The sequence below is a fragment of the Sminthopsis crassicaudata genome, chromosome 3, assembly GCF_048593235.1.
Source record: "Sminthopsis crassicaudata isolate SCR6 chromosome 3, ASM4859323v1, whole genome shotgun sequence".
Lineage (NCBI taxonomy): Eukaryota > Metazoa > Chordata > Mammalia > Dasyuromorphia > Dasyuridae > Sminthopsis > Sminthopsis crassicaudata.
In genome coordinates, this window is record NC_133619.1 from 99,364,644 (window position 1) to 99,377,331 (window position 12,688).

At 39.5% G+C, this 12,688-nt stretch overlaps 1 protein-coding gene and 1 long non-coding RNA gene across 2 annotated transcripts in view; one reads left to right on the forward strand and one right to left on the reverse strand.

Moving 5' to 3' along the window:
• Nucleotides 1-8,967: 8,967 nt before the first annotated feature.
• Nucleotides 8,968-12,426, reverse strand: LOC141560662 (uncharacterized). The gene is made up of 2 exons (XR_012487773.1): nt 12,082-12,426; nt 8,968-9,261 (listed from the first exon to the last, which is right to left on the reverse strand). It is a non-coding gene; the product is annotated as an uncharacterized LOC141560662 (long non-coding RNA).
• TDRD3 (tudor domain containing 3) overlaps nt 11,721-12,688 on the forward strand; it is a 170,778-nt gene continuing 169,810 nt past the window's right edge. The window contains exon 1 of the mRNA XM_074299217.1: nt 11,721-11,969. Within this exon, the coding sequence (XP_074155318.1) occupies nt 11,929-11,969 (41 nt within the window). The 5' untranslated portion in view covers nt 11,721-11,928. The remainder of the gene's footprint in view (nt 11,970-12,688) is intronic.

The window sequence follows — 12,688 nt, forward strand, 5'->3', positions numbered from 1 at the left end:
GAAGAAAAAAAACAAAAGAAGGAAGAAAGAAAAATGTATTTGTGTACTGGTTCTCTGGGACCTCCACTCCATCCCTCTCTAACATTCATTCCTACAACTGGCTTTCAAATCCCAGACTCAAAGAGTGGGATGTATGATAATTAATGACTTTTAATCCTAGTCATAAATTTATCCCTAACTCCAATCAATCAGCTCCAAAACTGTGGTGGGAAAGGGTGGATGGATAAAAGCAAATCAAATTTTTCAATGACTGAAAAGTATTTTTATCTCAAGGCAGGCACGTCATTAAAAAACAACACATAATAAAATTTTTTTGCCTGTATTCTCATGCCTTGTGCCCATCACACACACACACACACACACACACACACACACACACACACACACACACTCCTACACACACGAGGAATGTAAATTGACTGAACTAAAACATATTAAGAGACTCAGAGTAAAGTTACAGTATTTCAAATATATAAATAAAACAAGAAACAATGGAGCCTCTGCTGATAAATAATTAGTAGTAATATCTCTAAAGAAAGGGAAATGCGTGCTATGGGTTCTCTGTGAAATGACAGAACTTTCTCCCAAGAAGTGAGGTAAGAAGGGTCTACAGATGAAATGCCAAGAAATATTCTTTACATAGATTGAATGTTTAGGGCTTTCAGAAAAGAAAGAGGGAGTTCCTTGAAATTAGTCTTTTTACCCCCCCCCCCACCACATCCCCAGCCAGGCTCTGCATAGTTGGGAGAATGTTGTTTTTTGTCCTTCATTTTTGAAGAGGACCATGACATCAGAGATGTTATTATGCTAAGACATGCAAGTGAATTGGATTTTAGTAAAATGGGGAGAAAGTGCATACATCTTTCCTTAGCTTCAACTTATTAAGTAAAAATACCTAGTCTTTTCTCTAGACAATTAAAAAATTATACTTGAAGTACTGTGAAAGCTGCAAAATCAGGAAAAGATAAATAGAGAAGACATTTTATTTAAAAGGCAAACACACACACACACACACACACACACACACACACACACACTACATCCTTGAATAGAGGTCATAACACCTAATGATGTTAGTACTTAAAGGCTAGTGGGGCATTTAAATGGAGGAAGCATGTTGACTTTTAGGCATGACTCCATTTAGCTGAGACTTCTGGTGCCTAGAGGTTTAGCAAAAAGCATGGATTCTTTGAAGGAAGGACCCAGGGCATTTAAAAGTATGGTTGTTTCTCACATACTTTGGACATTAAATTTATTACAGGGTGTTTAAATGTGGGATTGGTGTGAGTGATTCCTGTGGGAATACCTTCAGGAGCTTCTATCCTCTTCCCCCTCCAATCATCCTCCTCCCTTCCTCTTTCCTTTTCTTTCTCCCTCCTTCCCTTCTTTCCTCTCTCTCTTTCTCTTCCTCTTTTTCTCCCTCTCTCTCATCTCATCTCATCTCATCTCATCTCATCTCTCTCTCTCTCTCTCTCTTTTTCTCTCTCTCTCTCTTTTTTCTATCTCATTCCTTCCTTCCTTTTTTAAAAATTGCACTGAATTTCAGTTCTGGAAAGACTCAGAGATAGAATAAATCCGCTGAGATTTTTAATTTGGGAGAGAGAGTGCCAGAAACTCTGGAGCCAGCATCACTGTCTAATTGCTTATATAATTGTAACTATGAGAGACTCTAATTTTCTATGGAATTCTCCAAACTAGCTATGAATTAACCACATGCATCTCTTTTTACTGGGAGCTGGAACATTTATGAATAGATCTGGATTCTTTACCATCCTGCTACCCAGATCTTGTAGCAGGTGGCTTTGACTTGGTGTGGGGAAATAGAAACCAACCCCATAGATGTTTTTTCCCTTAGTGATGGATGTAATATAGAAATCAAATGGAAATTAAAGTTTAAGATATGTATAGCTATTATTTCAATATTAAAAATGCTTATCTTTATTTTTACTACTTGATTATATGCTTTCTAAAGTAATGATATTAGTAAATATCATTTACTGAATGTCACCTTGATTTGATTGTGGCATACCTACATACACCCCTCAATGGAGACATCACAATCCAGCATTACTTAGTCAGGGAACAAACCTAAGGTAGTAAAATGTAATTGATAGCTAGCAGATCTTCTTACATTCTGACAGAAAGGAAAAAGCTTAGTTGATACCCACAGCAACCTCTGGTGTTGGATGATGGTCATTACACAAATATAATAGTCATATAGCCTTTTTAAAAAGTTATGTCACAAAATGATGTCACAAAAATTCAGTCCCACCATCAGAGAATTTCAGCATTTAAAAGGATTCATTCTAGTAGCAATGTAGCCTAAAAAAACTCGATTTATTCTACAATATACTCAATAGTATACACTGGCAAATTTTCTAACATTAATAGTAATAGCATTAATAAATATTAATATTTTGCATAGTGGCTATTACGTATCAGTACTGTCCTAAGCACATTACAAATAACTCATTTGATCCTCCCAAAAACTATATCTCTTGGGATGTAGTTGCTATTTTGTCCAGAGCTACACAATTTCTAAGTATCTGAGGCTACAATTGAAGTCAGGTCTTCTTGGTTCCAGCATATTTTTAACATGTATCAGTCTACTTGCCATCTGGGGAGGGGGTAGGGGAAAAGAGGGGAAAATTTGGAACAGAAGGTTCAATATTGAAAAATTACCCATGCATAAGTTTTGTAAATAAAACTTCAATAAAATTTTAAAAAATAAAATAAAATGTGCCTCCCAGAACTACATATAATGCATTAGATGTTGTCTGACCAGGGTTGGTTGGTTGTTGTCCTCTCAAAGAGGAGCAAAATGACATCACTATGTTGAAGTCATATTAGTATGTCCAACTGTGGCTGATCAGATCAATACAAGATCGGAATGTTCTGCCACAAGTCGAACACATACAGCATTTAGGGTGGCTTCTCTAACTGCTCATTTTGTATTTCTTCTGAGCTAATTCAATTCTGTTTTGCTCATAGAGCACAGCACTTTCTCTGATGAGGGCACATCATGCTGGACAGTCCTTCCAATATCTCCCATGTCATACAATCCATTCTAAAGTTCTGAAGAGAGAGCTTGAGGTGTCCTCGTATCACTTTTTCTGACTACCTTGTGAGCACTTGTCAGGGCAGAGCATAGTGGGACTAAATTCTTAGACTCCAAGTCTCTCTTAATATAGCTTACATAAACAATATGATCTTTACTCAGCTCTCCTCCTTTTCCACTTATCTGATGCAACTGACCTTTTTGTCTATCTTCTTATCCTAATTAAACTTCTTTTTTTGGTGTTCATGGCACTACTTTCTTCAAGTTCATCTACTACCTCTCTGATTTCTCTTTACTGAGTTATGATTCAGAGCACAGCTTTTGTGTAGGGATTCCAAAGCAGTCTGCTAGTACATGTTTAACAATTGGCTTTCTAGGGGGACAGTTGCATGCAGGACATACTTTTAAGTTTGGTAGGAATTGTTAGCCTTCTCTTCATCACCTCCTTAAGTTTTAAACAATCAATAAACTAATACATTAAGTTATAACAAATCCTGATTTCCAAGATGAAATAGATATCAATATCTATCCATATGTTCTATATTTTAATAAACATATTGCTTATCTATATACATATAGATTTATATATAGATACTTATCAATAATTATATTTGTTTTATATTTTAATAAATATTTTGCCTTAAAACACAAAATAAATACAAAGATATAGATAGGGAAACATAACAATAATTATATTTAAATGTTCTCCTTAATAAATGTTCTATCTATATCTATATTTAAATACTATACTGCCTGTTTATCTAAAAATATAGATATGGATACATAACAATATGTCTATATTTATATATTGACATTTTAACAAATATACTATATATTTGTATCTACATAGATTAAATATAGAAATGTCATTACCTATATCTATATGTTCTACATTTTAATAAATGTACTACAATCTATATCTACACCTCTATATATTTGAATTTTTGTATGTACTTATCTCCTAAATGTAAGTTCATAGAAGAGATCATTTCATTCATTTGCAATTCCTGACACATAGTCGATGCTTACTAAATGTTTGTTTATTTGATGTATCTTGGATTGGTCACTTGACTTTTCTCAGCCTCAATATCCCCTTTTGTTAAAAAAAAAAAAAAAAAATGGAGGGAATTTGCCAGAAGATCCCTGACAGCTTTAATCTAAGTTCTTAATACTTTTAATTTTGGCTAATTTTCTCAATGATGAATGCTAAGGTCAGTTCAATTTTTGTAGAAGAGTTGGTTATAATACATGAGTTTCTCTGTAATTTCAATTTTAATGGTTATAACAATTTCTTTTTAACAAGAATGATTAGAGAACTGATGGCAGTGATCAAACTCCATAATTCATAGGAAGTTACTAAATCAGAGGCAGAGGAATAAAGTAATAACATCTATTACTTAGTTAACACTTACTATCCAACCTCAGATTCTTAGACTCCAAATAGATATCCTAAGAAATCTACAAATTCTGAAGGTTTCCTATCTTTATGTATAGTGTACAGATGAAGTTTTACCACTGCATTACATTAAAAAATCCCTTGTTGTGTCTTACAAGCCCCTGTGTAGGGAATAGACAGATCTACTATTTCCAACTTATTTTCCTTTGCTTTCTTGAGGCTTAAAAAGTCCCAGACTAATTTATTTGGGGTGATCCACTTGCCACCAAAGAAAGTAAGAATGAAAATTCAAAGGGAAAGGTAATATGAATACTATTCAGATTTTTTTTTTTTAATGAGTGGGAGGCACTAATTCATCAGAACCGCAAGTCACCAGGAAATAGGACAGGATTAATTTGTCTTAATTCCACTTAGAATAGGGAATTTTTATTAGGAAGGGAGAATAAAAACTTTTCTCCAGTACTTGAAGAGATAGAAACCTTTGTTTGTAGATTGTAATTGTGAGATCCTAAAGCTAAAGAAGAACTGGGTAAATAGCCTGGAACCATTCCAGCTCTGGTGTGAAAAACTGGCACTCTCACTCTGCCTTTCTTGTTTCTTTTTCAGGGTGTCTACTTTCCTTTTAAAGAAAGGGAATGTTTGTGGATTAACATCATCAGTAGAAAGAATAAGTAGGCTGAACTCAACTCCAGCCCTGGAGGTAAAGGAGCCACAAATTAGTCTCTTATGACAAGATTTGGGACCCTATTTTAGGAAAAAGAGAATTGAACAGTGAGTCAGTCAGTCAATAAACATTTATTAAGCACCTTCTACGTGCCAGGTACTTAAGAAACGGAGAAAAAGGGGCAGTTGATGCAGCGGATAGAGCATCAGCCCTGAAGTCAGAAAGACTTGAATTCAAATCTACTCTCAGACACTTAACACCCTGGGCAAGTCCTTAACCCCGATTGCATCAGCAAACAAACAAACAATCAATCCCTGCTTTCAAGAAGTTCACAGTCTAATGAGGAAGGCAACATGCAGACTGTACAATTAGTTATATTCAAGATAGATTTAAAGTAATCACTAAAGGGAAGGTACTCAGTGAGGGAAGGGAAGCCACTGCTGTGAAAAAGTTAGTAGGTAATGAATAAGTAAAAGAAAAACCTCAGTATTGAGGAACTATGAGATGAAATCATATCTTTGAATAATGGAGGCTGAATCTTAATGGCAGGTAGCTAACATGAATTCTGTCACAGTCCCACTTAGGGCAGTCTTGAGTAATAGGGTCAGCATGTTTCTTTCAGAGTGGGCCAAAAAGATGAGTCCAACTGGAAAAATGGGAAAAAAACAAAAAACAACAAAACAAAAACCTCTGAACTTTTTATGGTTTTAGGCACAAGTCCTTCCTTCCCATGTTTTTTTTTTTTTTTTTTTTTCCCCTTTGTAAATAAAACCTGTTTTATTTATTTGATTCCTTGAGAGTTCTTGACCAGTAGAAATTGATGGCCACTCTTCAAAGAGCAGTAAAGTATCATATAATTGAGTCAGAAAAATGGGGCTTGTTGTGTCAGAATGGAGTCTGCCATATTTTTCCCCCCTGAGGCAATTAGGGGTAAGTGACTTGCCCAGGATCACATAGCCAGGAAGTGTTAATTGTCTGAGGCCAGATTTGGTCTGATCCTCCTGACTTCAGGGCTGATGCTCTATCCATTGTGCCACCTAGCTGCCTCCTGACATATCTTTTAAACAATAAAAAATATATTAATTGTACAGTTTCGAAGAGTGAATTAAAAACAAAGTAGGATGCACTTTCTGGAAGTGGTTTTAAAATTAAATCTGGTTTAATTTAAATTAAATGATTTAAATCAAATCTACTCTATACCTCCCACTTCTCTAGCTCCACAAAGCTAGATGTCCATAGAGTAGTCTGGAGTAGAATTCTTATTAGAAAAAAAGATTAAAAAAAAAAAAAAGTACATACACACTGTTAACTACTATTAAAATGGTAATCAGATTCAGAATGTTTATACAAACATAAAATATAATATTTTGTTCCAATCATCTATTTTCTACATGGAAAAAAATGTATATAAACTCCATGGGGGGGGGGGGCAACCAGGTGGTGCAGTTGGAAAAAGCACCAGCCCTGAAGTCAGGAGGACCTGAGTTCAAATCTGGCCTCAGACACTTAACACTTCTTGCTGTGTGATCTTGGGCAAATCATTTAACCCCAATTGCCTCAGCAAAACAAACAAATAACCAAAATCTACATAGGGGATAAGAGAAGGCATTTTAGCTAATTGAAGGATATACCATTGTTAAATATTTAATAAAAGCTAGATTAAATGCAAAATATTAATTTAAAACATGATTTTTCTCATGTTAAACATTACACAAGTACTCAATCGCTGTCTCCAGTACTGATTTATTTCTTTTTGATTCAGATTTATCTGAAATTTAATTTTATGGTGCTATCATTTAATTTGCAAATGATAAATATTTCTCTTTTCTACTAATCCAATAGTGATAGCTAAGAATATGTATCTAAACTCAGGTCTTTTTGGATAAAATGAGTCCCACAATGATTTCTCTGTAGGGACCAGACCTGCAATTTGGTGATATTGCTAATTCTTTGTGAAGAAAATCCCTCTACCAATGCAGATTTGTATCTATTCTGCAGTCTAAAGTTTTAGTATGTTGCCTAGGTAATCAGAAATTAAGTGACTTCCCCAAGGTCACATAGCTAGTATTTGTTTGGAGCTGAACCCGAACTCAGGACTTCCAGATTCTGAAACTGGTTCTTTGGGTTTGGTGTCAGACAACATAGCCCAAGTTTAAATCTCATATTTGCCACCTAAGTAACTTTGGGCAATTCTTTTTGGGCCCATTTCTTCATCTGAAAATGACATTATTGAATTAGATCTCTTCTAAGATCTTTTATCTACAAATCTGTGCTCCTCTGGAGAGCATTCATATTTTATGAATGGGTGATTTCACTGGAGAAGTGCTAGGTATTCCTTTCACCAATACATTTCAAAACCTTTCTATTAGTCTTCATGACTTGCAGTACCTAAAAAATTCATCACTCTAAAGCCTTTCTAGTAAAGAGCCTCTCAATTGAACTAAGTTGGTTCTAGAACAAGACTTAGCAATTTCCTTCGGTGTGTATGTTTGAGGGCTTTTCAGATGAGTATGGACAGGGCAGATATTGTTCTCTGTTAGGGAAGTCTTCAAGAACATACTATTATATCTATGCACTAATGAGAAGTTGGAGTAGGACCTCATTGAAGGAGGTCATCTACAAAAACATTAAATAAAATAGTACTAATTCTTGAAGAGCATCTTCCTCTATCTATGGAAGTGTCCATTTATTCTTTTTTTTTTTTTTTTTTTTTTTTTTTTTTTTTTTCTTTTTGATTCCTGGCTTTAAGTTTTCTTATGTCCAGTGCTTTCTCCACCTCTTTTCCGGCTGATAAGTACAAAACAAATGTCAAGAGACAAATCGGTATTCTGGCACAAATCATTATTTTGTTTGAATTCAGTGAAGTATTGTGTTATATGTGTAAATTTTAATCTTGTTTATGCATTATATAGTATTATATAATTAACTATTGGCCTAGACTGATGAATATGGAAGCATGGCTCAGAGAATAGAATGAGTTCAGGCTGTAGAGCAGAAAGACATGGATTGGAGTCTTGTTTGTGATATGTGCTAATGATATGACCTTGGGTAAGCCAATTGACTTCTCAGTTCCCAGCAACTCTCATCAGTTCCGTACACTGATAAAATTACCTTTTAATATTATGAAATGCTTTTTCCTCACAGTGATACAGTTGATAGAATGCTAGACATGGAGTTAGGACAACCAGAGTTAAAACCTGCTGGCAGATATCAGTAGTTATTTGTCTCTGATGGTAGCTATGTGACTTGTCCCAGTTTCTTCATCTGTAAAATGAGGACAACAATAGCATCTACCTCCCAGAGTTAGTCTGAGAATCAAGGGAGATAATTGTAAAGTACTTAGTACAGTTCTTGGCATATAGTAAGCACGATAAAAATGTTGTTCAGTCCTGTTTCACTCTCTGTGACCCCTTTTCGGATTTCTTGGGATGGTTTGCTATTTCCTTTTCCAGCTCATTTTACAAAAGAAGCAACTGAGGCAAGCAGGGTTTAGCATGTTACCCAGAATCATACAGCTAGTAAGTGTCTGAGGCTGGATTTGAGTTCAGGTCTTCCTGACTCCAGAGCAGGTACTCTATCCATTGCACTTCCTAGCTGCCCATATAAACATTTTTATTATAGCACCTATTTCACAGGGTTGTTCTGATGATCAAATGACATGATATTTTTATAAAACACTTAGCACATTGCTTGGGATATAATAGGTGCTTAATAAATGCTTGTAATTCTCCCATGCCTTTCTTCATTCCAAAGATGCAGAGGTTGCATGATATGAAGCAGGCAGGAAGGTTGAGCTTGCAGAAGCCCACACAGCCTGAATGACCCCACACAGCCTGAAGTTGACACATCTTTTTGAATGCCTTCACAGCCATTTAATGAATTTCGTTTTGAACATTTGGTTAGCAGACCAGTTACAGAATGTTGATGCATGTTCGTCTCCAAGGCACTTCCTTTACACCATCTTGACTTTCTCAGAAACAAGCTCCTAAACATTCTCCATGTGAAGAGGCTGCTTCCACCAAGCCAGCAGGCATTAGATGTGATAAGTAGAGAAAGTGGCTTGTATCTGTTAAAAATGCACTTTTCAAAATTAGGCTTCGTTCAGGGGCAGTTGTCTTGAACACACTTTAATTCATCCCTCCACTGATAATAATAAAAAAAAAAAGATGAAGAAATAAAAATGTCATTACAAACAGGTATAGTTCAGCCAAACAAATCCCCACATCAGCTACATCAGAAAACCTGTGTCTTTTGGCATTTTAAATTCATTATCTCTAAGGCTGGAGGTATTTGTCATTCAACAAGCATTTGTTTAATGATGTAAATTCCAGACACCGGAGATAGAAAGACAATCTTTTTCTCTTCCCCGCTTCTCTATCCCTGCACTCAAGGAGTTTATATTTCACTGGTGGCCCAGAAGATAAAGCCCTGGAGTCACAGAGATCTAAGACCAAATCCAGCCTTAGTCACTTACTAGCTATATGTCCCTGGGTAAGTCACCTAACCTATTTGCCTCAGTTTCCTCAGCTGTAAAATAAAGATAATCATACTTGATACAAGTTTAGTAAATTGCTGTCCCAGGACAACTTAACATGTTTTCCTCAGTTTCCCTATCTGTGAAAAGGGAGGAAAGAATGATAGCAGTTACCTGCCAAGGTTGTTGTGAGGGTAAGATATTTGCAAACCTTAAAGTGCTATGTGACTGCTAGCTGTTATTGTAAAAAAAAAAAAAAAAGACTTAGGAACCTCTGTTCTGCATGCTAGTCTTCCAAACTCGGAATCCTGTAACGTTTTCTGCTTGTAATATTGTGTTAATGTTCATGAAGAATCATTTATTCCTTAGAATGTAGTGTCCCAGAGCCTGGGAAACGGGAAATGAGGCTAAGTAGTTTCCGTCCGACTCACATAACCTCAATTGCCTTTATTTTTGCACTGCCGAATTTAACGAGGGGTTCCTTTACCAAACCCTGGGCCTATGTGCTGCATTCTGCGCCAGAAACCCAAATGAGTACGGCTCCAACAAGCTGCTGAGCAAGCAGGCGAATAAATGGCGAAGCCTGGACTTGCAAAGCTTTCTTGCAGTTACTCCACCAGCTGCCACACGCAGCTGCACTTATCTGTAAGTTTCTCCCGATCCCCCCCTAGGAGAACAAGAAGAGGGAGGAGTGAAATGAACAGAAGAACCTTTAGGATAAGCCGGCCTCCGCACGCTGGCCAAATTCTCCCTGGCACTCCTTCCTGATTGGTTATAAGCAGCCCAACCCCAGAATTCCTTTAGCCCAGAAAGCTTCTGAATGACCTACACAAGTGCTGGCTGCAGCGGAGCATGCCAGGCCGTGCCTTTCAAGCTTCTGTGGGCTGTGGTGACCGCTGGATGCATCCAGAGGAGACGGCCACTCGGTGGCGGGAAGGATCCGAGCAAGGAGCAGAAAGGAACCACATCTGAAGGGGCAGCAGGGCAGTGCAGGACGGGTGGGATAGAATTCAAGGCAGCTGCTAGATTCCCTTGTTTTAACAAGAGTAATACTAACGATTACATAGTATTTTAAGGTGCAGTGGGTAGATCCGATCTGGAGTCAATTTCTCCTCAGACGATTATTGGTAGTGTATAACACATGTCAAGTTAATTATCTTATGTCAGCCCTAATTTCCCCATCTGTCAGTTGAAGTTAATAACAGCACTACCTTCTATGATTGTTGTGAAGACCAAATGAGATATTTGCAAAAATGCTTTCAGAGCTATATAAACGCTAGTTATTATTTGATTCTCACAAAAACCCTATGACGTAGGTATTGCAGTTATCCCTATTTTAACGATTTAGAAACAGAGGCTGAGATAGGTAAGTGACTTGCTCAGTGCCTCCCAGGGGTGGTCCTAGGAATGACTGAAAGCAGATCTTCACTTCAAGTCAAGCACTCTATCCGCTATTTTGGCTAGTTATCTTTCATTAGTAGTCACTTACGTATTTACTGCAGGAACAGAAGAGGATAGAACTAAAGAATTGGCGTCAGGAAGACCTGAGTTCGAATTTCGCCTCAGGCACTTGTTATGTGATCACTTAATCAATTTCCTCTTCAGTAAAATGCGGAGAATTATTCACAGAGTTGTTGCGATGAATTAACATGTAAAGCATTTTGCCAATCTGAAAGCTCTATAAACGCTAGCTAATATTAATTGGGCTTATAACATTGAACTAGGACTTTTAGAAAAGCCGATAATTGTAACTTGCAGTTCCATAGACAAAAAGCACTATTTGTTGTTGTGTTTCCTCTAGAGAAGCACAAAGCAGGCGCTTATAAATGTTTGCTTTCTCCACTTAAATCCTCCCTTAGCCGGACAGGGCAGGAGGTTCGGTCCCTACACGGCTCCGGATCGGCCCGGAGAAAACACGGCAATAGATTTTCAGCGGAAGGACCGGATCTTGGAATCCAAGCGCGCAGCGAAGGTACGCTCCATCGCCGGTGGCCTCCCCGCCCCCCATACAAATACTCAAACCAAGGACTGCTCAGGGACTATAAACCGCAATGGAAACCCGGCCGCTTGAAGGCTCAAAAGCCCCTCCTTCTCCTGCTGATCCCTCCTCTTCCTCTCGGGGCGGGCGCGAAAACCAGGACGCCGGGAGGCAGCTGCACGGCACTGGGTCGCGCCGGCGGGCGCACTGAGCATGCTCAGTAGCCGAGCGGGAGGGGGGTGCGGGCCTTTTTTTTTTTTTTTTTTGGTCTCCAGTCTGAGGCCTCCTCTCCCCCCTCCCCCACCTTCTTGCCCCCCCGATTTAGCCCCCCACCCCCCACCCCAGCCGGAGAGCTGCCATGGCTGAGGTCCCGAGCGCGGCGCTGTCCCAGGCGGGTTGGTAAGTGGCTCGTATCGGCCGTCCCCGCCTCCCCCAGCTGCGGGCCAGGCCCGGGCCCGGGAGGCCGGCGAGGACTGGAGGGAGGGCCGGAGGGCGGGGGGAGTGCGCGTACCTGCGGGGTGGGGGTAGGAGCGGGGCTACGGCTGGGGCAGGCCGCCCAAGGCCTTTCCTGCTGCCCCCCGCCTGGCTCGGCCCCGCCCCGGTTCCGGCCCGGCCCGACCCGACCTTGCCCCGGCAGCGCCACGCGGAATTCCTCTCTCCCAAACTCCCCAAACTGGCGGCCGCGGGTTCGAGGCCCAGGGTGGGCGCCCCGCTAGGCCTCTCCAGCCCTCTCGAGCCTGCCTGCCGGCCTCACGCTGCTTTCCAAGCCCGCTGTCCTTCTAAGCTCCGTCAGCCTTATACCCCAGCCACCCTATTCTTGGATACTCAGCCATCCCCGACTCGTAGCGGCTCCAGGCGTGCCATCTCCCGACTCCTGCCTTTGCATTGACGGCTCCCCATGCCGCCCTTTCCCTCCCCAGCCTTCTGACTGCTTTAAAACATCAACTGAAAGCCCACCTTCCTTGTAATGCTGTAATAGCCCTCCTGCCTTGTTTAGTACTCTGCAGATTGCTTATTGTCCCCCTGGTTAGAGTGAGAGCTCCCTGAGGGCAGGACCTGTTTTTGAGTGTCTTTGTATCCCCAGTGCGTAGTTCGGCTGTGTCTGGTAGCTAGGCGCT